Source organism: Quercus suber, unplaced genomic scaffold (genome assembly GCF_002906115.3).
Source record: "Quercus suber isolate HL8 unplaced genomic scaffold, Cork oak 2.0 scaffold_265, whole genome shotgun sequence".
Classification (NCBI taxonomy): Eukaryota; Viridiplantae; Streptophyta; class Magnoliopsida; order Fagales; family Fagaceae; genus Quercus; species Quercus suber.
In genome coordinates, this window is record NW_027069721.1 from 538,571 (window position 1) to 564,948 (window position 26,378).

Here is a 26,378-nt window from a genome sequence, read left to right on the forward strand (position 1 = left end):
TCATTCAACAAATTCAAACTTTGCAAGTCTTGGAAGCTTGAATAGCTATCAAAGTCTGTAATTTTTGAACTTAGTTGAACCTTGTATCACGTCTTAGTGAGCATATTGTAATCCACAGTCAAGAAAATAATGAAATACCTCATATTGATTTGAGGATCTCTAACAATTATTTCGTGTATTTCTTTATTGCATTGTCTTCCTTTACTGTTTCTTGCTAAAGTCCTTCTCATCTAACTATCTTGGAAGGCAAAGCTCAAGCAAAGCCACTCGGACTTGAGTTCCAAATCCCACAAGTCTTGTGCAAAAGCACCAAGTCTGTGAGAATTGGGGCCAGGATCTTCGTGGCAGAATCATCCTCATGAAACTCATTTACATATATGTATATGTATAAAATGTATATCATAATCTAAGAAACTAACAATTATTTAAAGATATGTGTAGTGTGTTTTGTTTTTTTATGTAGCACCCATAGAGATAAAGGGAAAGGACAAAGCTCTATTACATAATAAACATGGAAAAGATCATATAGCTCAGAGAACCAGAGATTCTGGGTTCTTACAAAAAAAAAAAAAAAAAAATCTTAATTGGATAAGTGGGCCCAGTCCACACATGCCTAAAGCCCAACTCAATATCCAACCAAAAACTCATATTCTCTATCATATTCTCACCACTTCAAATTATGTTCAAGTGGACACATTAGGAGTTAATTTCTTATTCACTCCATAATAATTATCTAACAATCCCCCACATGAATGGAAATTGATAAAACACAATGCAAATGTGAATGTAGACACAGAGAGAGTAGAAGAAAATTTTCTGTATCGGGAGAGGTGGCTTTTGGCTTTGAACCTTCTTTTGTGAAAGACTATCGAATATACTAGCTAATCAGTGAACACGATATTTTTGAACTGTCAGCCGTTTGTGTATACCAAGACAATAGAATTCACAAAGGTCCTTTTCGAACATATTTCATTTTTATAATTGTGTTCATTTCGGCCCTAAACATATCCTGGTAAATTCATGAAGTGTTTTAGAGAATTCAACCTTAAAACTTCATGGAAGCGGCCCATCATATAGGTGACTCTTATTAAGAGTATCCTGCTATACCCCACTTGGTTTTCCAAGATATAAGAATCATTAAAAGCAAAACTTACTCTGAACATCGCTTACATGCATCACTATTTCAACATAGGAACAGGTGGGAGATGTTATATCCATAGTGATAAAACTAATCTCCACGATTTGGTTGTCCCTTTGAACCTAGATCTTGGGATCTCCAGTCAGCTAGGTTGGTTTGCCATCCCGAAGACTTTTATGTCATAGGCTTTAACCCCATTCCCCTCGATGAGCAGTTTACTTGCTCTCTACTCAAACCTTTGGTTAACAGATCCACTATATTCTCTTTCGACTCTATGAAGTCAATGGAAATAATTCCATTAGAGAGCAACTGCCTCACGTTATTATGTCTACGACGTATATGTCGAGACTTACCATTGTATATATATCTCTGTGCCCTACCAATAGCTGATTTGCTATCACAATGTATACAAATAGAAGACACAGGTTTCATCCACATTGGCATATCCTCCAGGAAATGATGAAGTCAGTCTGCTTCTTCTTTTGCTTTGTCCAATGTAATAAATTCCAATTCCATTGTGGACCTAGCAATGTATGTTTGTTTAGAAGACTTCCAAGATATCGTTGCACCACCAGGGTAAAGACATATCCACTTGTGGATTTGGTGTCTTTTGTGTCGGATATTCAATTAGCATCACTATACCCTTCTACTACAGCTAGATACTGATTGTAGTGCAACCCATAGTTGAAGGTGTATTTCAAATACCTCAAAACCCTAACTAATGTCTTGCACTGGTCTTTCCTTGGATTACTAGTGTATCTACTCAACTTGTTGACAGAATATGCTATGTCCGGTCTTGTATAGTTCATTATATACATAAGATTGCAATTGAGATATTCCTTGCCCTTTATTCTTAGTTAGATATAAATTTACATCTATAGGTGTTCTCATTGGATTGTCATCATATTTCTTGAATTTCTCAAGAACTTTCTTAACATAATGTGATTGAGATAAGACAAGTCCATTAGATTTTCTAGAAATTTTCATTCCTAGTATCACATTTGCAACACCTAAATATTTCATGTCAAACTCACTAGTCAACATTCTCTTGGTGGCTTTAATGATATCATTATTGCTACCTATAATGAGCATATTATTAACATAGAGACACACAATGACATAGGCATTTGCAGTATCTTTAATATACACACATTTGTCATTCATTGATTCTAAACCCATTTGACATCATTGCATTGTCAAATTTCTCATGTCATTGCTTTGGAGCTTGTTTTAATCCATAAAGAGATTTAACAAGCATGCACACTTTCTTTTCTTGACCAGGAACAATAAACCCCTCAGGTTGTTTCATATAAATCTCCTCATTTAATTTACCATTTAAGAATGCATTTTTTACATCCATTTGATGTATCTGTCATGCAACACTACAATAGCCATCAACATCCGAATGGGCGTTATTCTTGTAACAGGTGAATATGTGTCAAAATAATTCACACATTCCTTTTGTTTGTAACCCTTTACAACAAGTCTTTCCTTGTACTTGTCAATAGATCCATCAGCTTTCAGTTTCCTCTTGAATATTCATTTATATCCTAGAGGTTTACAACCTGGTGGAAGACCCATTTGTTCCCATATATGATTTTATAAGATGGATTCAATCTCACTATTGTCAGCTTCTTTCTAGAAAGGCGCCTCAGGTATAAAAATAGCTTCCATGAAGCTTTGAGGTTCATCTTTTAACATATAAGTTATAAAATCCGGACCAAACGTTTTTGACGTTTTAGCCCTCTTACTACATCTAGGCACAACCTCATTCCTCTCGCCTATCGACTCTTGATCATGAGAGGTACTAGACGTAGACTCAAAGTTTCTCTTAAGAGAACTTAATTCTTGTGTGGATTTGTAAGGAAATATAGCATTCCTTGATTCAATAATAGTATTCGCATTCTTGTTCTTAATCATCAATCCAAGACATCAATTAACTTCTTTGATGAGAATATACATTGTCGGCCCAAAGACAGTTGATTGATATTTCTTCAATCTCTATAGTCTATACAACTAACCTAATGCATAAACATATAATTTTTTAAAGCTTTATACACCTGTCTTGGTCAATGGCCTCCGAAAAAATGAACTTGTACGTGTTAAGAATTTGTGTTAGAATCTCATACACTCATCTGTATAGCGGTCATGCATGTCTCGTTAGAATAATAATAGTTAAATGGTTAAATTAATATAGTACGTTTTTATGATAATTGGTAATTTATATTGTGTATCATTTGGCTTCCTTTGAGCATGGAGAATGCTTCCAATCTGTGCCCTAGGTTAGGCGTACACATGCTAAATAGGCATCATCTCCTAATCCAATCCTCAAGAGTCATGACCCAATTTAACAAGTCCATCTCTACATGACATTGCATGGTGTAAGTTTCTAGATAATTAGGAAAATTGTGAAAATACTGCTTAAACAAGTTTTAGATTGCCAAAGATAACTTGTTATAATAAAATGTCCTACCTAGCTCAAAAGCCTAGCAATTAATACAATATTGTGTTAATATGGGTTTCAGTTAATTCAGTTGGTAAAGTCTCAAAACTTTATATATATATAAAATTGTGTTAATATTATAAAATATAGGTCCATAATATTAGACACAATCTAATGAATCAATTGTTACAATTGACGTTGATGGAACAATAAAGCTACAGCACAATAAAAGCCTAGCAGCATAACACTAACATTTGATAAATGAACTGCTTGCATCAATCACTATGACTATGAGATGGGTCATTGGTCATTTTGGGACATGGATCATTCTAAATATTGACACCAAACCTTTCCAGTATTTTTTATTATCTTCCTTCTGTGTTAACTCTTGAATTTTCATTTTTCTTTTTAATTATAGAGTTTCAACTTACGGTATCCGCTTCTAATGATTGTAATCTTTATTATCAAATCAAGATACCAATCGGTTTTTAGTGTAAGCGGGAATTGAACTTCAGATCTTTTATTTAACCATTAAAAATTTTACCATTTGAGCTAACTAGAACCCACAATTATCTCTTGAAGCTGGTTCCAATGCCGACTCAAAAACCATAATTAGAATGGCCCATCACATTTCCTAGCAGGCTACATATCTAAGCCTAATGGATTAAAGGGGTTAGGTTATTTTCACTCTTCACTCTTATGAAAATCAAAAGGCCGTAGAGGGATTTCCTAAGTAAGAAGAAGAAAAAAGAAAGGAGCAGATCAAACCATGGCGGTGTCTTATAAGGGCCTAGGGGCTGTGGAAAGAAAATTGAAATCTGCCCAACTAAGAAAATGCGGGCTACCGCAGTGGGTTTAGCCTGTAGTATCAAATGGACCTCAAGGTGACAAAGTTTGGGCCTCTCGAACTACTTTTTCTTTGTTAATTAATTTCTAGGACAAAAGTAAATGCGGTGTTGCAGGAGAAATTTATAAGATCCGCATAATGAATAAGTGATGTGATCTATCATTCCACGAAAAATTTGCCACTTATTTAAAATTGTTAGTTAGAAATTTTTTTTAAACAGAAATTAATTATTGACTCAGCAATTTTAAACAAGTGGAAGTTTTTTAATAGAATAGTGAACAAGTGACGTGGTCTACCAGAGTACTTTATAATTTCTCGTGTTACAAGTGTGCATCCCAACCCACCTCAAAAGACCTATTATTATTTTTATTATAGCTCCATTAATCATATAATTAACCTTTAATTATTTTTTAATAATCATCATGAAATGGACACAAAATTTTAATCCTATTATATCTATTAAAAAAATAATAATTGAATAAAAAACTATTTTTATTAAGTCTAAAATTAGCTAAACCAGAGTTAACCCAACCCAATTCAATTTGTACAGTATTAAATTGAGAGTTTCTTAAGACCGACTCAAAAAATACCGAATGTAATGAAACTTGACTATAATTATTGAGTAATACTATAAATATAAACTATTTTAATTCATTTTTATAAATTGTTATTATGACCAACTTCTTACTGATTCTCATTTAGACTTATTACTAATATTACTTTTTTGTTTATCAATAATTCCTTTTATTGTGGGTGCATTTTTGCCTTCGGATCAAGTGTTGCACTTGTAATCTCTGGCTTCGTTTGCGATCCCACATCGAAAGAATCTCCCTCCCCCTTGGGCCTTATAAGCATGAGCCGAAGAAGTAAGGGTACAAGTGCATACTTGGTCCGAAGGCAAAAATACACTCACATCAATAGTTTGTAAAAAAGTTTGTGTTTCTAGCATTTTTCATAATTATTTGTTGGACACACTAGGATACTTGTATTTCTAAGCCAACAGATTTAGTTTGTATGTTTTTTTCCAAAAATAAAAAATAAAATTGTATGCTATGACTTACAAGTTATTCCCTATCCGCTTCTTAAAAAAAGAAAAAGAAAAGAGTTATTCTTTTTCCATTTTGATAAAGTCCATCTTCACAGTCCCAATATTTATAGATAGTGTAAAATTTGAGAAAAACTAATATGAATGATTTCCCGATAAAAAAAAATATATATATATATATATATATATATCTTCATATTTTCCTAAGGATTACTAATGCTAAGATTACATGTGAAGATTTTCTCTTTTAAAATTGTAAAAATTTGAAACGATCTTTATATTCCTTCGTACAACTTTGTATTTTTTTATTATAAATATTTAGGTTTTTTTTTTTTTTTTTAAATTGTTACCTTACTTCCTACCTCATAAATGTATTCAAGTATATGTTTTAAATAGTAAGTTACTAAAATATTTAAGCTATTAATAAATTTTTTATTTTTTGGTAGCAAAGCTATTAATAATTTGAATATATATATATATATATATATATTATTTATAAGAGGATTTTTTTTTAACTGAATTTTTTTGTGATTTATAAATACCCTCTAAACATTAAATTTAACCCAAAAAAAAAAATTAAGCACAATCCGATAAAAATATATTTCAAACTTCACTAAAAATGCCTATAAAATAAAATACTCTCCTACTAATTACATATTCAAAATTAAAAATAAAAAATTATGACAAAAAAAAAAGAAAATCTCATCAACTGCATGTGATGAGACTAATATATATATTCAAACTATATTTACCATATATATTTTATATTTAACATAATTTAGTAAAAAAGGTAATTACTCTCTATTTTCTTAATTCCAACAAGATTGGATGGAGAGCTCATTTTCAAATATTTTATTCTGTTTTTTTTTTTCAAAACTACATGCATCTTGTTCCCTACTCTCTTTTATCAACCAAGCAATAAATTCACTAAAAAAAGAAAAAGAAAAAAAAGACATTGTTCAAAAACAATACAAGAAGTTACCTGGCTTAAACCCTGCACGGCTAAAACCTCCCAGTCTACCACCATCATGTTATTTCCAGTAATCGAGAGCTGAGAGCAATTGTGATCAATAAGCCCTCAACTGTTATAGAAGCGAAGATGGGATTGGGAGAGGCAAAGAGAGTAGTAACTAACAAGAAATTGAAGGGATTGGGGGAGATGGCTTTCGCCGTCGGCGGCGGCCCCGTCAACTGGTTCCCCGGCCACATGGCCGCCGCCACGCGCGCCATCAGAGACCGCCTCAAACTCGCCGACCTCGTCGTCGAAGTCCGCGACGCTCGCATTCCTTTCTCCTCCGCCAGCCACCACCTCCAACCCCAACTCTCCTCCAAACGACGCGTCGTTGCTCTCAACAAGAAAGACTTGGCCAACCCTAACATCATGCCCAAATGGATTCGCTACTTCGATTCCTGTTCCACCAACCAGGATTGCGTCGCCATTAATGCCCACAGCAAGACCTCTGTTAACAAGGTTAGTTCACTGTTACTTATTACTGAATGCTGACTAGGTAACGAGCATGGACACCTTCCAAACGTGTCCGACACGCCGGGATACTCCGCATGCGTGTCCTCCTCTTTGTTTTGTATGTTTTGGGTTAAAATTCAATAGGCAAATTTAGTCTCTCTCAATTTGTAAAAATATGGTCATTTTATGATTTTTATCAATATCTCTGTTAGCAAATGATGCAATTTATTCAAAATATTCTGTGCCATTTAATGTATCTTATTGTTTGATGAGTATTAGTTTAAAAAAAAAAAATGTTTAAACGGCTTAAGAAGGACTGGATTGACTCATTTTGACAAATTGAAGTACTAAATTGAAAATTTTTAAATGTTAAGTACTAATTTGACAATTGAAGTAAATGTCAAGAGACTAAATTGAATTTTTGTAAAAATATTAATTGGATTTTAGATAGTTATTATATTTTTTTAAAACTTAAAATAAACATAAAAAATATGCCTATTAGATGAAGATATGTATCTATATTAATTCATTAATTATTTGTTGTATCAATTGTGTCCTAAATTTTTAAGAATTATGGTGTTGTATGTGTCAATGTCAGTGTCCTTGACTCATTATTTATGCTTCTTAGATAGTGATAGTAACTTGTCCTCTCTCTTGTCTTATAATGGTTCATGTACCGAAAGCTTCTTGAGCTTGTGGAGTTCAAGCTGAGGGAAGTGATTTCAAGGGAACCTACTCTACTTGTTTTGGTGGTTGGTGTTCCTAATGTTGGCAAGTCGGCTTTAATTAATTCAATCCATCAAATTGCGTCGTCTCGATTTCCTGGTAAGTTGTTACTATGTTTTTGCTAGATTATGGTTGGATGTCATTGTCTTGAAATGGGACTGTGGTGAAGGTTATTAAATTATTTTAACAATAACAGCTTCGGTTTTCTTTCATAGTGCAGGAGAAGATGAAGCGAGCTACAGTTGGCCCATTGCCTGGAGTTACTCAAGATATTGCTGGATACAAGGTCAACTGATTCTGTGTTTTATGGTTTATATACCTTTGAAAGTAATAAGAGACTGAAATTTTAGCTTAATGTGTTTTTCATACTTGTTAACATTTGATAATTAAGACTAGATGTTTGGGATTGGACCCTGATATTGATAATGTTGGTAGGAAGATGTAGGTTTGGTTCTGAATTGTTTGATTGACCATTATCACTTTATATTTTAGATGATGTTCTTGCTTTTATGAGCAACAGACTGTTTGCAAGCTTGTAATAACTAAATCAGTTGCATATGCCTTACTTGAAGACATGTTTTGAAAATCAGGTCAAATCATCAAGCATTTGGCTTAAATCTCACTGTTTTCTTCTATATACTGCTACCATTCTCCTTCCATTTATATCTTTTGCTGAATATTTCTGTTTGAACATTTTTGAAACCCCCCTTCCCCCCCCCCATTTAGATTTTTTTTTTAATTAATAGTTATTATTATTTTTAAAACTTAAAAAAAAAAAAAAAATGGCCTATAAATGAAAATATGTATCTATATTAATTATCCATGCTTATTGGACTGTGATAGTAAATTGTCCTTTCTCTTGTCTTATCATGGTTCCTATACCGAAAGCTTCTTGAGCTTGTGGAGTTCAAGCTGAGGGAAGTGATTTCGAGGGAACCTACTCTACTTGTCTTGGTGGTTGGTGTTCCTAATGTTGGCAAGTCGGCTTTAATTAATTCGATCCATCAAATTGCATCGTCTCGATTTCCTGGTAAGTTGTTACTATGTTTTTGCTAGATTATGGTTGGATGTCATTGTCTTGAAATGGGACTGTGGTGAAGGTTATTAAATTATTTTAACAATAACAGCTTCGGTTTTCTTTCATAGTGCAGGAGAAGATGAAGCGAGCTACAGTTGGCCCATTGCCCGGAGTTACTCAAGATATTGCTGGATACAAGGTCAACTGATTCTGTGTTTTATGGTTTATATACCTTTGAAAGTAATAAGAGACTGAAATTTTAGCTTCATGTGTTTTTCATACTTGTTAACATTTGATAATTAAGACTAGATGTTTGGGATTGGATCCTGATATTGATAATGTTGGTAGGAAGATGTAGGTTTGGTTGTGAATTGTTTGATTGACCATTATCGCTTTATATATTAGATGATGTTCTTGCTTTTATGAGCAACAGACTGTTTGCAAGGAAGTTATTTCTGACTCATGTTATATTATTTGACCACAGGTAAAGTGCAGGGGTTATACTATGAGTCTATGACTTGGATCATATTTTTGCCCCATTCGATTGGTTGTCCTCCCCCCTCCCACCCCACCCCCAAACAAACACACACACACAAAATCCATCCTCTGATTTGCTGGCTTTCTACTATTTTATTCATTTTTGGTAGGTTTATATGTATAGTGGAATAAACTATAAGGCTTAGGTCTCTGGTTTAATTATCAAAAGTTTGTAATAACTAAATCAGTTGCATATGCCTTACATAAAGACATGTTTTGAAAATCAGGTCAAATCATCAAGCATTTGGCTTAAATCTCACTGTTTTCTTCTATATACTGCTACCATTCTCCTTCCATTTATATCTTTTGCTGAATATTTCTGTTTGAACATTTTTGTATGTTTAGATTGTTACATTGAGATTTTTAACCAGATTGCGCATCAGCTAGCATTATGTCCTAGACACTCCAGGTGTATTGGTTCCAAGTATCCCACATAGAGACAGGACTGAAGTTAGCTCTTACAGGTATCATCCTCTTGCAAATAATTTCTCTTAAGTTTCTTATGAGATCTCTGGATCAGCTTAAGTTTGGGTGAGCCAGAAAGTTTTATGCCTGAAGTTGTGTTGGTTTAATCCTTCTTTTGACCCCAACAACACAGGTTGCCCAAATTGCCACTTGTAAAATTTTCAACCTTGGTGTCTTGAATTTTATCACTTATTTTTTTACTTTTTTTTTTTGGGTTTTGCATGCGCCGGGGGGGGGGGGGGGGGTTTGTTGGGCTGGTATTGGTTCAAGTCAACATGAAATTACTTTTGCCACGTTGTATTGCTTGTTCTATCAAATAAAGCTTACCAATTTCTTAAATTCACATGGTCTGTGAAAGATTCAGTGGTAGGTGAGGAGTGTATTGCACTATACTTGCTGGCAGTTATAAATACTCGAGGGACCCCCCTTCATTGGAAGCATTTGAACAACAGGAGACTGGAAGGGATTCAGTATGATTCTAAGGAAAAACATGAGTATAACCTTAAAGATCTTCGGCCAAAAAGGAGGAAGCCACCAAATGACTTTGATATGCTTTACGTTGAGGTAATGTAGGATGGTTCTCATTTACTTAATTTATGTAGGATGGCCAAAGTATTTTAAAACTTTTTGTTATTGGGACAACATAGGTCCGAATGAACTTCATGATAGGTCTTGTTGTAGGATTATTACATGGTTATTAATATCATCTTCATTCTCCTAAATGGATGGCAAATGATCAGCATAAGAAAATTGTTTTGGGACAGTTAGTTTTCTTGTCATGAACGAAGAGCTTTTAGTTTTGATAACATGTTTTACTTGTTGGTTATGGACATTCGTGTAGAACATCATGAAGTTATTCTGTTGTGCTTTGTGTATGAAGGGGTTTTTTATGACTAGGCAAGAGGATGTAAATCTAGAAATGTTGGTAAATACCAGACAGAGTAAATGAACTATCATTATAAATATGGCATGCTTAATTTGAAACAGATGATTAGTAAATTTAGAAAAAAAAAATGATCTTTCTTTATTTATTTATTTAGCTTCAGTTGATGGCTTTTTAATAAAGGATGTGAAGCTTGTTCTGGAGTGGTTGAGATGATGTCAACGTAAGCAAAAAGATGGTATTTGATTTTGAAGTAAATAAGAGAAAACTTACAAGGAATCCTATAGGCAATACATAAATTGGGGAAGAGTAAATTCACATGTTTTGCAGTATCATTGTGTAAGATTGTGTTGCTTGAGGTGGATATTTTGATTTCAATGAGAAGATTTGAAAAAGAATAAATGGGATTAGTGGTAAAAGATAGGAGAACAAATATTTGTCACTACATGGAATCAAAAGCTACCAAATTTTTCAAAAATAGTTTTCTTTATATATACACACTCTAGCCCTTTTGCACGTTACTTTTTATGCCATTTGTAGTTCTTATTGTTGTGGCTTATATCAGCTGGTCTCCATGTGACCTGTGAATGTCTTGTTTTATTTTATGTCATTCCTGAATTTACAGTTCTTTACAATTTTCCTTTCAGGATCTTGTCACAGAAGTCCAATGTGCTTTGTATTTAACTCTGTTAGAATTCACTGGTAATGTAGAAGATGAGAGTAACTTGGAGAGTCTTACAAAGCAGCAGTTTGAAGCATTGCAGAAGGCATTTAAGATACCTCATAAGGCCTCGAAAGCTCGTTTGATGGTATCAAAAAAGCTTCTTACTTTATTTAGGGCGGGTAAACTTGGTCCATTCATCCTTGATAATGTCCTTGATGCAAATACTGTGTCTTGAGTTGTTAGTCACTTATTTTCTTTTTTTGGTGTAGCATTACGATTGTATATGCTGGTCTTTTTTTTTTCTCCTCCTTTTTCTCTCCTACTTTCTTATGTTGATGTCTCAAATTTACTCAAGTTGTATTACAAAGCTAACAGATGCTTGCACGTGTTGGTGAGTTCTTGTCACATTCTTAATGAAAAATCTGCCTTCCAATGCTAATGATGCTCCATTTTGGATGCACTAGATGATAGCAATCTTTTGTTTTTTGATGGGATTATAGCAATCTTTGTGATTTTTATTCCAACATTGATTACAAATTGCAGAGAGAGAGAGAGAGAGAGAGAGAGAGAGATATTAAAAAACAAAAAACAAAATGGCTGGCTCTAAAAATTCCTTACATAGTCTGTCTGGTTGGGAGTAAAAGGGAGAGGATGGAAAATGAGAAACTACCCTTGATTGGTGTGGTGGAAAATGAGAGACTTCCCTTTTTTTTTTTTTTTTTATTACAATCTTTTCTTTCATCTTTTGAGTAAAAAGAGTATAATAGTAGGGTTTTATTTCAACGTGGTCACTAATTATTCTAGCGAGTAGCAAGTAGTTGATTCGAAAAAAATTAAAAGCTGAATCTAATTTAGAAAATGATTAAAATTCATGAGAGAAGACCAAAGTTCATTGGTCCTTCGCTTGTATAATGTAGAGCAAAGTTGATCAATATGAGATATCATTTAAAAAAATTGAAGGCATTATTCAGCAAGACTGTTTGGAAATGGTTGTTGCGTTTGAGGATTGGACTTTTTTTTTGGGTGTGTGTTTGATTTGTGGAGCTCTGGGTTTGAATTACGATGAAGTTAGCTTCCCTAAGATTTCGTTTTTTGGGCAAGATGACGGGGACCTTATCAAGGGTTTTATTATTATTTATTTATTTATTTATTTATCTTCACTCTTCACTAGTGTTCCTAGAATATTTACTTTATTATTTATTTATTTATTTATTTATGCCAAGGACCTTTGCATTGTTCGAAATTGAGTAACACATTTCTACCCCAAAAAAAAAATTTTGCGTAACATTTGCCTTAGAAAAAAGTTGGATTGATTGCATAATTTCTATTATTACTAGATACATTTTTTACTAAAAAAAATTGTGCAACATTTGCATCAATTTGTGCAAAAATTCATGTTCATTTTAGTATAAGAAACTTTTTTTTTAATTTCACACCCATTTTTCAAAAACACTTTCATCATATTATCTATTATACTATACATTTTATTTTATTTAAATAATCACTATTCATTCTTTATTTATTATTTTCATAAAGAAATTGAGAAAAAAAAGAGAGGAATTTGATGAGACAAGACAAGAGGTGAGAGAAAAAAATTAAAAATAATGATGTACAAATCTACATTGTGTATATTTACAAGTTTATTGTAATAACTTTGCAAATTTACACATCTTTAGTTTGACTGATGTGAGTAATTTTTGGGCTTAAATGTGTAAATTAAACATATTTTTCTATTATATACATCTTCATGATACAAATGCTCTAGTATAAGCTATTATGTCATCATAAAGTATAGTTTGGCTAATAGCAATGGTAGTTTGGAAGAGTTTATTTTCATAAATTTGTATTGTATTTATAAAATACATGAGGCAAAAGCCGCAAAAGTATACTTAAAAATATTGTAAATAAGTTAAATAAACTTCTTAAATTAAAGCTGTAAATAAACCTGATAAACTTCTCAGGTTAAAGCTATAAGCCTATAAATAAGCTTGATAAATTTCTTAATTTCTCTTAAAATAAATAAATAATTTGAAAATGTAAAGTTATTAAATCTTAAACATTAATCTCATATTTGTTCTTTTACATGCACAATAAAATCCCACAACATGCTAAGATGTTAGATTACCGTAGGTCAAAATAAAAAGAAATAAAAGAAGAAAAAAAAAATTACAACTGAAAATAAGAATGTTGTGAAAATGTTGTACTCCTAATTCCTAAACTTTCTAATCTCAAATAACTAGATATAGTTTGTGTCAATGTAAGTTCTTCAACAAAAAAAAAAGAAACATACTATAGACTAGGCAGAAAAAGAAGCAGCAACAAGACACTCTGTTGGACAATATGGGTCTCAAAAACCTATTTAGAGCATTGAACTGGGACCTTATCATAAAAAGGCTTTTAACTCGCAAGACAAGGGAAAAAAGACTTGTGCTTATACTAAAGTAGAAAATGGGCGACAAAGACCCAAGACTCGCTAACTTTGATTAACTCGTTACTAATTCAAAACTCATACCTCCGACTGCCACCCCTTTCCAGTGTCGACTCCGATTCTAAGAGCAAATTACTATTCTTATGTCTTTGGTTTTCAACTAATTTTTGTGTTTGATGGAGAATGGATTATCTCATATGTTGTGCCAATAATAGATTGTCTTCTATGAAATTTTAAATTAAGAGAAATATAAAGCTTAAATCTTGAATTCTATAAGTCTATGTTTTCCGTAAATGTTTGACATGTAATGAATCCATCAGTAGAAATCATATTTTTTTACTCTAAATTATATCTCATTTTACATTTTACCCTATGAATTATTGAAATGCACGATTGACCTCCTAAAGTTATAATTCTATAACACTTAACTCTCTGTTGTCTATTTTAATGGATTGAAGTATTAAACAACCAATTTACCCTCTATCATTTGTTTTGGAGTGAGACGTAAATTGGTTTTTTAATACTAAATTTTGTTAAACTTATACCAAAATAGATAGCATGGGGTGAAGTGTTACAAAATTATAACTTAGGAAGTCAATTGTTTATTTTGATAGTTTAAGGGACAAAGTGTAAAATGTGATATAATTTATGGTAGAAAAGTGTAATCCCCATGAGTAGAATGAATAAAATTAGGGTTTAAGTTTCAAAAGAGATGGGAAAATTAGGGTATAAACTTGATGAAATGTTTATGTATCTCTAGAAAAGTTCACATTAACATTATAACATTATCATTCTCATACCACCTACCATTACTATAGTTGCTAATCGTTGCCACAACCAACACCGTAACAATGTTACTGCTACAATTTTCATAGCCACCCATTGCCATCACCATTACAGTTGTAAACTATCATCAGCACTACCATCCACCTTCGTCACCACCACCACCATCATCACTAAATCATTACCCCAATAATACAATAGTTCTTTTACTTCTATAATATCTAATATCTTAATTATTAAAAATATAAATTTTTACTGGGAAGGACTAAAATTCCTATTAATTTAAATCATGCTATTTTCAAATTCCATTAATACCATATATGTTGTATGGAAAATTTTATGCTACAAATAATCTCTTGAAATAGAAATAGGTAATAGGGGGATAAGTACTACAATCCACTAACAAAAATTTACTATTTTTTGTGCAATTTAACATTTGTTGTGCTTCTTTGAAAAAAATACTAAAAAAGAAGGGGAAAAGTTAACGAACTCTTTAAAGGTTATGGTTTATGAAATATTTTAGAAACTTTTTTACTAGAAAAGAGAAAAGAAAATAAATTTTTTTATAGTTTTTTTATATTTCCCATAAAAGTGATATTAAAATTTTCTTAAAGTGATTTATTAACAAATGCCTTAAGAGCACCTATTAACTAAACCAAAAAAGAAACACTAGAAAAGAGATCATAAACCATGCTTCATTAAATGGAGGTTTACTTTAAGCCTAACCTTTTGAGCTTCAAATGAGCTGAATAAAGGATTGCAAACAAGTAGATTCAAATATTAAAAGTTTAGACATGTTAATTTAATTTTATTTCAAATACAAGACAAGCTCGAGCTCATCACCAAATTAGATTATAAGTTTAAGTTTGGTTCATTTACATGTTGAGCAAGTTTGAGCTAATTCACAAATTACATGATTAATTTATTTACCTACATTAAGTAGAACCACAACTAAAATATTTTACCCCTTCACAAATCTATAAATTTTTACTACAAATAGATTGTTTATGCCATAAATAAACTACAAATAATGATTTTACATCATATGAACCAGTTTACAACTTTATGCAATCCAATTTCAAATCTATATAAATATATTTTTAGACAAGAATACATATAAATATATAGTTTTATATATGGTTAACTTAAGCCCTTGCCCTTCTCTTCATTGGCTAGTCCACAAATACATAATTATGTTTGAACTTAACTCGTTTTATAATTGAGCCTAAAGTTGACTTGAACTTAAACTTATTAAACAAATGAACATAAACAAGTTTTTCTCGAGTCCAGCTCAAATTGTTTATAAATGACTTGGTTTATTTACTAACTCTAATTAAGTGTGCTTTTAATGTGTCAAAGGATAGTATTTATTACACATGGTTGTTGCATACTTGAGTCACAATTTCCAAGCTCAAAATTGCAATTTAAAAAAAAAAAAAAATATATAGAGATACTTATATAGAAACTAGTATTTCCCTAAAAATAATAAAACTTAAGTATTCATTAATATTCCCAATTAAATTCAATCACAATTGTATTGAATTTAATTGTCTTAGGAAAATTAAGTGCCATTTATGTATGCTTTATTTAATTAAGAAACCTAATTTAACGCATCTAAACTATTCTGCCTAAATTTTGCCCCCACTAACAAATATGACAGCAGACAGAAAACCTGCCAATGCCCTAAATACGTTGGGTAAAAAGGGTCCAAAAACACCCTTAACCACAATGCCATGCTTTCTTCACATTTAGCCCATCGCTACATATTCAGGCATCCTACCATCATTAACATCCATGTAAGATCGTGAATATATAAACCTTAGAATCTTGATCTCATTACCAGTTACCCGGTCCTAAATATATGCATGCCACAACTGGGTCATTCCAAAATAACAAACCACACAAATGAACAAACAAATCACGAAAGACAACCATTTACAGATAAAATAAAAGAAAGATCATGAAAGAAATCCAATCACAGTCCAGATATAAATTACCATGTAAATTGCATAAATCGGAACCAAACAAAACTGAATCACAAAATGTTATTCATCTGAAAAATACAACTAAGCTATGAATTGTGCACAATGAAAAAACTGAATATGAGATTAAGAACACAAGATGTATTATGGCCCAGCACGGTCGCTCAATTTCTTACCAGGTTATAATGGCATCACCACTACCAGGACCAAAACAAAACAATCATGCCATATATGAAGGGGAATATATTGTTTATCATTGAATCGTACAATAGCTACATACAACAAAGTAACAACTTGACCTACTCATTTGCACGCCTAGACTAAAGGAACAAATTCTCATTTAACCCCAAAGGAAACCCCCCCCCCCCCCCCCCCCTCCCCAACAACTTCCAAAAACATTTTTTTTCCTCTCCTTTTCCCTGTTTTCTTCCTTTATTTCCTCCAGCCAAATGAAAAAAGGGCAAAATAATTGGCCAACCCACCCTAGAATAATTGAGATAATTAAACACTTGTTCGATAGCTGAAGCAATATCTTCATTGATGAGGGTCTGCCGAGCTCACAACAGAAAACACCTTTCAGAACATTCTATCATCTCAAAAATGTAAATCCTGACCAATTTAGTCACAATCATGTTAGCACAGTGATAATACTTCACAAAAACCTGCAGGACCTGCTTGTGTTTTGCAGAATCTCAAAAGACGAATCTATAAGGTGGGGCACTTTGCGTGCAGTCATGTGATCAAGCAACTGTCAATGAAAAAATAAAAATGTACAAATCACAGACTGCCAAATGGCAAGGAAATGCTTGTGACCTTGTTTGTGCGTAAGCTGCAAGGCCAGTGAAGAAGTCAACAAATGCCCACACATTCCATATCCCGCTTCATGACCAAAACAAAAGGCAGTACAAGCTAAAAGATTCCCAGATATGAATGGATGCATCAACACATGGCCAGGAAACATCAAGAAATTAATGTTTTATTCTAGTACTCCAAGAAATTCTTCAACAATCAATGTTAAGCTAAACTTTTAAAGCCCCAAATGTCTAACTAGAACCTCATTCAATGCAAAACCTACAGATATATAGAACAGACTTCCTGAAAATGCTGGACCCCACCCCACCCCTGCCTAAACAAGCAAAATGATTATAAGTTCAACATAGAAATTTTCTTTTGACAAAAATTTCCCCTTCTCATCTCTTACAAACAAGACAATAATTTCAAGGTAGAAAACATTCTCTAGACTTCCACAGCCATGGAAAGAACTAAAATAATATTTCTCTTGCCTCACAATAGCTATCAAACAGCAACCCTCATGGTGTAAAAAAGTTAGGTTCCTTTCCAAGCCCAACATGAGGGCCAGCTCCACAGGATAATTCTAGAATTACCTGACACATGGGTGAGGGCATTTGCTATGTTCTTATAGGAACGGTCTTATCTAAAGTGAATAAGTCAAAAAGGCTAATCAGCCTATAAAAGGAGAAAGTGCAATTGTATTAACTGTTGCTTTAGCAGTACAGAAGAAGCAAGACACATTGCAAAGAGCAAAAGGGAATAACTGGATAAGTCAAAAGTTAAAAACAAATCATGCTCATAGAGAATGACAAGAGCATCAGTCCCTGGTAATTTGTTCAATTAGAAATTTGTTGTCAAGAAAAGCAGAGTCCAGATAACAAGAAATATACAGATAAGTTATAGCTCATACAAAACAAGTGATACATACATAAAAGAATCTATGCACCAGCTATTAGTGTAGCTGTTATCATCATCCAATACTAAGGACAAGACAGAAAACTTTAGGTCCATTCTACTTCAAGTTATTATTATTATTAGTATTAGAATTTGGAGTTCTCTTACATACAAAAGAAAAGATTTTCCAAGAACATCAAAGTAATTTCCTCTTTTTTCCTTGGGGGGGAGGGGGGAGATGTTTCTGTCACACAAAAACACAAACTTTAGAAGTGTGAAAAAGTACTCTCAGTTGCCAATTAGTTCTAGCTCAAATGACTTAAGAATGGGGTGGAGGGTGACAACTTGTGTTCAGACTTCAGAATCCATTGTGTGAATCTGTTAATTATCAATTAAAAAAAAAAAAGCCAGTTAACCTAAAAAAGACAAATGAGAAAACAAGCTACTTTCCAAAAAAACATTTTTACTTTATTGAACATAGAAGGTGGAGTATTATAGAAGACACAACATATTCCACCTTTCTTAATCTCATGGCACAAAAATTATTCTATAGCTTACATGTCTACAGCCACAAATATACACAGCCTAACCCTAGAGAAAGATTATCTCACACTATTAACATCAACAAAAGACAAGTAACACTACTGTTCCATTCAATATGTAACCAATTTACCATAACAAACCATAAACTCTTATTTCAGAGCTTGCAAGGAATATAGTTGTAAACTGACGTTATCATTAAGATTTGTTGTCAGAATTTTCAATTTATTTAGTTAGAAGAATAATTTGGGGATCATCTAAACATGTAAACCAAATAACCAATTTCTAAGAAAAATAACACATAATCTGTTAAAAATCGTGACCATCTAAGGAGTTGTGTTAAAAACTTTGTTTGCTATATACATGAATATTGAGTACCAACAAATTTTTTAAGAAGCCCATATTATGCAAGGCAGTGCCAAGTAAAGAGCATATATGTGATGGCAAAAGCAACCAAGGCATCTACAATTATTGTTTAATAGGTGTGCATGAAAACTGGAAAATATCAACACAAATGGATTCTAGACTATTACACATGAATCAGAACAAGTGGGATCACAAGTGCCCCTTATGAAGTGAACTGATTGTATGCACTACCAGACACACATATATAACATGCAAAATGAAAATTTAAAACCTGCCAATGTATGATGGACCTTTATACTCTTCTAGGGCCTAAGTTGCAAATGTTTTATGACTAAAATATGCAATAATAACTTCATTGAAGTCATTGTTTTGAGCACTTTCTGAAATCAGTGCCAATCAAATGATGGACATAATCAAATTATGGCCAAAATCTTGAATTACAAAGTACTTACCTTATAACCCTGCCTCCTTTGGAAACACTAAGAGGTGCCAACCAATTGAGCTATAGGGCTATTGGATACTATTTAGAAATATTAAATCCACACCGAGTCCATAAACGTGTATAACACCTTTAGGTATCCATGAAAGGGAATAAAGCTGTTTACGTGCAATATGCACACACAATCACTTGCAAGACTCTATTCCTAATTCCAAAGTAGGAGATGTGCATTTAAAATTATCCGTATTGCCTTTTGTAACCACATGATGAATTTAAAAGAGTTTATGCCGTAAAATTCTTTTTATATTCTTTTTTTTATCATTCTGAAAATATATTCCATAACTTGTTAACTTCCGTTGGTAAATGTCACCTCTTCCTAATCAAAGTAAACCTTACTTCTAGAACACTTAGGAGCTGATATCTGGAGGAAAATCATACAAACCAATTGTTTTGCTAATGGAAAAGATTTGTCTCCAACCACCAATAGAAAGATGCCATGTGGCTTGTTATGTGCATTGCACATGACTCACTTGGTTAGTTTGGTTAAGTGAGTCATGTGCAGTGCACATGACAAGTATAAATGGCATCTTCCTATTGGTGGTTGGAGCCAAACTCTGTCCTCTGCTAATGCTCTTCTTAACATTTTTCATTAATTTCTGCTCACCAGAAAACAATGCTTCAATCAAACTATTCACAGGCTTGACTGACATTTCATCCATACCATACACCATACCATTATAATGACTTCAACTAAAAACAAAAAATGCCACTAATTTTATAATTTTGTAACTTAATAAATCAAGTCAAACCCCTCAAAAATTTCAAACCCTGCACAATTGGTCAATTTAACAGTTAATGGAGGAAATATGCAGACTGCCAAAATCTAATATCTTTAATAGCCACACAAGTCTGAATTCTTTTACCTGCCACATAAGAACTTAAAGAAGACATCAAAAGACATTGCGTACGCTTAGAAGCATAATGAATATAAGAACAAAGTAATAAGCAAGGTACTTCTTCCACCTACCCCAAAATACCTCAAATAATAAGGCATATTTACCTTCTTTACAGTATGGAAAAGGGCGTGCAAGAGACAGCTTCAGCACCATGGCATTAGGATAGCTAAAAATCCTCAAAATAAAAATGGTCATTATGATCAAAACTAAAAACAAGTTAGGAAAAGCAATTAACAAAAGTTAGCAACCCAAAAAGGTCGAACGAGATGTAACATAAAACGTCAGTAACATAATATTGGAAAACAGTTCAGATAACTGATAGAAAGAAAACATTAGGAGACAGACATTCTGTAGAAGGTAACAAGCAAGCACCAAAAGAATTTTAAGTCCTACAAGAGCACCCAGAGATTCATAATAATAATCATATAAGTGGCTTCTCCAATACAAGACTCTACAAGCTGAACTACTCCAAGTCTCTGCAAATGTCATAACAGCACAGCAAGGTTAAAGATGTGAGTCCCAACTTCCAACAAAATCATGGCAAGAGGAAAGAAATCAGGTTGACACATCTCCATGAAACATCAGCCTGTCAAAATTTTACATAATAACAATGAAGAAGAGTTAAGAACAGCAAAAATAAGATAAGAAACTAATTTTACAGTGAGGTGCATGCACTAAATCTTAATTATACAAAATAATTTATTACAGGTAGAAAATTATTGTTTGGAAAAGAAATAAATCTTTTGCTCAGAAGAAGATGTGGGAACTGTAAGTGAAATTATAGACACAAGATTAAGTCCATCACTGCATGCTAATGCTTTGAGGATGAAAAAAGTAATGGGGAAAAAAAGGAAAACCTTTATTAAAGCAGCACCTAAAACATAGGCTTTCCTCTCCAAATGTTGGCATGTCAATGAATATCAAACCAGGATGTTGAATAATATCATAATAATTTATTTGGATTGCTGTCTCACCTGTTCTCTAAAAAACCCGTCATATATACAAACGACCAAGAGACCTAATAATGTATCCAAGTATAACAGGGTACACGGATACATCATCTTTAAAATCATTATGCTATAGCTTTTTACATTCTTGCATCCTCTATTCCTCTTTCTAAAATGCTGCACACTCATAACATGGTAGAAGAAGGTTGCTCTAGAACCAAAAAAATTATAATCTAACAGAAGGGATATTTACCATAGAAACACACAACTGTAAATAAAAACGTTTTTTTTTTTGCCAATTACATGTGACTTAAAATCTTAACTAAGATCCTTGATTTTCTAAAAACGCCAACAAGAGATCTATGAGATGCTATCATTTTGATTTAGCTTTCACAGGTGAAAAAGATATTCACTTGCCACAACATATAGTTATGTGCCCTTCATACCTAGCTCCATTTTGACTAAACTGGATGCTGCAAAGACCACTTGTTAATCTTATAAAAAAAAGGGGGGGGCAAAGACCACTTGTTAATCAAAATAAAAATCAATTAAGTAGTAGAAATTTAAACCATCATATTCACAAAATTAAAGGAAAAAATAGTTAGTGACCAAATCAGGTTCAAGCTTCATCAGATGGGCAGAGCAGCTATCAAGTCAATGAGCTTTAGAAACAAACCAAAATGTAAATGTAAACAGGACCAAATTGAAGCAAAAGGATGTGAAAGGCATACCTATCAACTTGTTGGTAACAAAAGAACCCAAATTATTTCATCTCTGACATGAACTTCTCATACTCTGCATCTGCACCATAGTTTGTCTTCTCTGCAGAAGAACCAGGAGGGGGAACCTGTGGATTTGTGGCCCAAGGAACATTTCCAATGCTCTGTGATTGATCAGCAGTTGAGCCAGGAACAGATGCAGGAGGTGGAGGTGGCGGTGGAACTGCACTGTAATAAGATGGATAGCCATATGAAGATGTAGGATATGTAGGTTGCGGCGCTGCAGCCATAGAGTTCCCATACATATTGGTTGGTATAGATTGAGCAGAAGTACTGTTTTCAGTTTGCACTCCTAGAGGGTAACTTTGTTGTGCTTCACTTGAAGTTGGAGGCTGAGAAGGGGCACCAGGGGGAACTGGCTGCACAGGCGGAGGATACTGTACACCATAAGGTGGCATAGGTTGACCCTGGACAGGAGGATACATGGTTGAACCAGGGGGAGGAGGTGCATAAGGAGAATAGTGAGGAGGAACAGGAGGTCCCCATGGAACTGGAGTGCCCCCATAACTTGGAGGTGGTGCATTCCCAAGAGGGCCACCTGCTGCAAATTGTTGAGATGGATAGGCACCGAGGGGCTGGCTTGGAACAGGATATGTGGGCATTGCCGAGGCCGGTGGGCCGGGAGGCACAACAGGCTGAGGAGGCCTACCGGCAACTCTCACAGCAATAGTCCGCCCCTCTAGCCGATAACCATTCATGCCTGCAATGGCATTATTGGCCATTTGAATATCTCCATACTTCACAAAACCATAACCTTTGCTCAGTCCAGTAACCCTGTCCTTGATAACCTTAGCCATCACAATATCACCAAAAGGTGAAAACAAACTGATCAAACCATCATCGTCAAGAGTAGGTGGCAAGTACCCAATATACAAGTTTGTATCATCAATTTCCTTCGTGGGTTTAACCACAGTTGCCCCTAATCCAGCATGTGATGTACTAACAGCATTCCTAGTATTATTAGCCCAAGGAGGATTGCTTTCTGAATTACTAGTACCAGAACCAAGTGCCAACATAGGGCTTTGTTTGGTTGATGACTCAGGAACTGAACCTCCTAACTCTGCCAAAAAGTTCTGATACTCATCATCCATCTTCTTCCCAGTAGTCCCTTTCACTGGACAATCAATAGTCGGATGCCCACCATCACCACATATCTTACACAAGACATCACTCTTAAAAGTTGAAGTACGCGAAGGGCACGCATACTGCCGATGCCCTGGTTCACCACACAACCTACAATACTCTTCATCCCTTATTGTCCCGTTCAATGCCGCCAGCTCCCTAAGCTGCTGCCTCTTATGCTCATTCAACACCTCATCCACCGGCTGCAACAGCTTCTCCACCATCCCCGCTGCAGCATCAAGTGCATCCTGCGTATCCGCCTCAACCAACACATGCAAATCCTCATTTTCAGAGGGATCAGGCTTCAAATCCCTCTTCTGCTGCAACCTACCCTCCTTCACTGACCCTTTGCCCCGGATCACAATCTTAGCACCCGTCTCCCTCTCCATCCTCTTCTGGGTATTCCCTCTTGGCCCGATAATAAGCCCGATGAAATTATAACCCGGGTACTCCTTCATCGGTATATAAAGCTTCTTCTGAAGCTTGGGTGGCCTATAATCTGCAGGCGGCTTAAAAGCCGGGTTACGTTTGATAATCTGGGAAATAATCTCAGTTCTCTCTCGGTTCAATCTCTCTCGAGCTCGATACTCCCTAGTGTTAATCCTAATTCCCATATTATCATATATGGGTTCCGGTGAAGGAGATCGAGCCCCTTCAGGTCTATCATCTAAAGGCAAACCAGACGATAACATTCGACTAATCTCTAAAAGCCTACTATTCAAAGCTTGAATTTCAGGATCAAATTCAATACCTCCGGTGAGTTCTTTCATGAAATCAGGGAGCTGAATCGGCAGCGAAGTCGGCAGGGGCTTGGGCTCATCGTCGGCCCATCGCGACTTTCTCTTCCGCGGCCCGCTGCCCGATTCGCCGCTGCCGTTGCCATTCTGGTTGCTGCTATCGACGCCGTAGACAACGATGCTGTTATTGTTGTTAGAATCAGGCTGCGGGTCCCAGCGGCTGCGGCGGCGACTGCGTCGGCTGGTGGTTTCCTCTTCGCCGCCGGAACAATCCTTGTCGGTGGTGCCGGTGCCGCTGTGGGTGTTGTTGGTCAAGCCGCCGTTTTCGGAGAGCAAGGGTTTGTTGGTGGGAAAAGAGGAATTATTATTGTCGTCGAGGGTATTTTGGGGAAAATCGTTGCAAGGGTTTTGATCTGGGATTAGGGTTTCGGAGTGAGGAGGTGGTGGTGGTTGTGGTTGGTTTTGGTGGTAGTAAGAGGATTCTAGGGTTTCCGGTGGAGGAGGAAGAGGAGGGTCTAGGGTTTCGATTTGCGCTTCGTTGATGTTTGCTGCTGCTTCCATGATTTTTCACTCTTTGTTTGTTTGTTTGTGTATCTGAGAAATGTGAATCTCTGCGATTTCTACAGAGATTTATGAGGCAGAGGAAAAAAACTAGAGGCTAGAGCTTTATTTGGTGTAGGAGACTTGGTGATATACATGCCCCAAGTTTAAATACAATTCCATTCAATGGGCTAGAGTCGTAGGCCCAAGCCCTGACATTATTGATTTGGGCTGGCCTTGTGGGGGCCCGAAAGGAAGTGACTGTTGATATTAGAGAAGACCTTTTAGAGTTTGGAATAACTTTTAATGAACAACAAAGAAATGGGGGCATTAACCTGTCCAATTCCTTCCGCGTCAACTCGACTAAAATTTTTCATCTATTTTAGCATAAAAGTCCACTTTTTTTATTTTACACAAATATTTTATAAAAACACATACATCAATTAATCTATTATACACATTTTTTTATTAAAATAGTATTTTTTTTTACTTTTTTTTTTTATTATTTCCCACCTACACCCACCTAACACTTACTCATTTTTTCTCTCAATACACTCCATTCTTCTTCGTCTTCTTGTCCTTATCTCTATTTGTGCCTCTCTTTCTTCTCCTTCTTTTTTTTTTTTTTTTTAGAATCTTTTTCTTTCCTCTTTTTCTTTTACAATTTGGGTTTTATACTTTTATTATAGATGATGATTTTGGGTTGGGTTTGATTAAGGATAGTGATTTTGGGCAGAGAAAGAAAAAAATTTGGGTCGAGGAAATGGTGATTTTGGGCGGATCTGCAGTTTCTGCTTCTCTTCAGCATCTTCTTCTTTCTTTCTTCTTTTTTCAATTTCGGTTTGATTATTTATATGAATTTGTATATGGGTTTGATGAATTTGGATCTAGATTTAGAACGATTTTGATGATTTTGTGATGTGTCTGTGTTGTTGTCGTGGTGGTTGGCGGTACTGGGTTGCAATGGTGGTGGTTAGCTATGCTGGGTTGTTGTGATGGTCAGCTTCTTCTTCTTCTTCTTGGCATTGAAGAGTGGGTGAGAGAGAGTCTAACTATGCAAGAGAGAGGAGAGAAAAAAATATATAAAATAATAGATAGAAGAGTTACACTACCCGTGCATATATGCACGATTACTGTAGCAATTGTGCATAAATGCACAATTTTATACACATTGATGTAGGTGTTTTTTTTTGCTCAAAATGTGTAAAACGAGCAACTTTTTCTATTTTGCAAGACTTTACACATAATGATGTTAATGCTCTTAGAGTTTGGAACAACTTTTAATGAACAGCAAAGAAATGGGGGCATTAAGACCTGTCTAATTCCTTCTCATTTCTGAACTTTAGAGTTTGCTTATAATTGTTGTCCATGCATCTCGTAATTCATAGGATGGTTGTGGACTTGTGGTTGTGGTAGATGTGAGCTCGTTTAGTTGATAATTGTTGGTTTCTTAGTAGATTAATTGTCTTTTCTTGTTGTACAAGGAATACTGGATCAAATGTGATCAATATGAAGGAATTAGAATTTAGGGAAAACAAATATACATATATTATATAATAATAGATCTAACGAGGCTTCAATACCACTTATTAGTTTGGTGGTATTGTTTGGTTTTCCTTTAAGTAGAACCCAAGTTCGAATCTCTCACCCCCACTTGTATAAAGCACTCCATGAAACCTACAATCCTCTCTTTTGTGAACTCAACCACAAAAGTGTGGCCAAACAAGGTCCACATTATTGACCAATAACTAGTATTCAATGAGCCAACATTATTGGCGGCCCAAGCTTGGCCCTCAACAAACCATGCCCCATAGTTGGATTGTATGGCTCCTCAAGCCCAAG

At 34.5% G+C, this 26,378-nt stretch overlaps 2 protein-coding genes across 2 annotated transcripts; one reads left to right on the forward strand and one right to left on the reverse strand.

Moving 5' to 3' along the window:
• The first annotated feature begins 6,383 nt into the window (after positions 1–6,383).
• LOC112026253 (short integuments 2, mitochondrial) lies at positions 6,384–11,670 on the forward strand. Its single transcript, XM_065781379.1, is given in 8 exon segments — positions 6,384–6,944; positions 7,622–7,763; positions 7,880–7,950; positions 8,838–8,854; positions 9,591–9,650; positions 9,652–9,683; positions 10,031–10,248; positions 11,215–11,670. Coding segments are annotated over 8 exon segments (1,164 nt in total). The 5' UTR covers positions 6,384–6,572; the 3' UTR covers positions 11,467–11,670.
• Positions 11,671–20,680: 9,010 nt separating this feature from the next.
• LOC111994441 (splicing factor-like protein 1) lies at positions 20,681–24,675 on the reverse strand. Its single transcript, XM_024026322.2, has 2 exons — positions 22,090–24,675; positions 20,681–20,997 (listed from the first exon to the last, which is right to left on the reverse strand). The coding sequence occupies exon 1, from the start codon at positions 24,555–24,557 to the stop codon at positions 22,122–22,124; it is 2,436 nt and encodes an 811-aa protein (XP_023882090.1). The 5' UTR covers positions 24,558–24,675; the 3' UTR covers positions 20,681–20,997; positions 22,090–22,121.
• Positions 24,676–26,378: the final 1,703 nt, after the last annotated feature.

Bases quoted from the DNA above. Each gene is read 5' to 3' on its own strand.
- LOC111994441 (XM_024026322.2), bottom strand. From the start codon at position 24,557: ATGGAAGCAGCAGCAAACATCAACGAAGCGCAAATCGAAACCCTAGAC.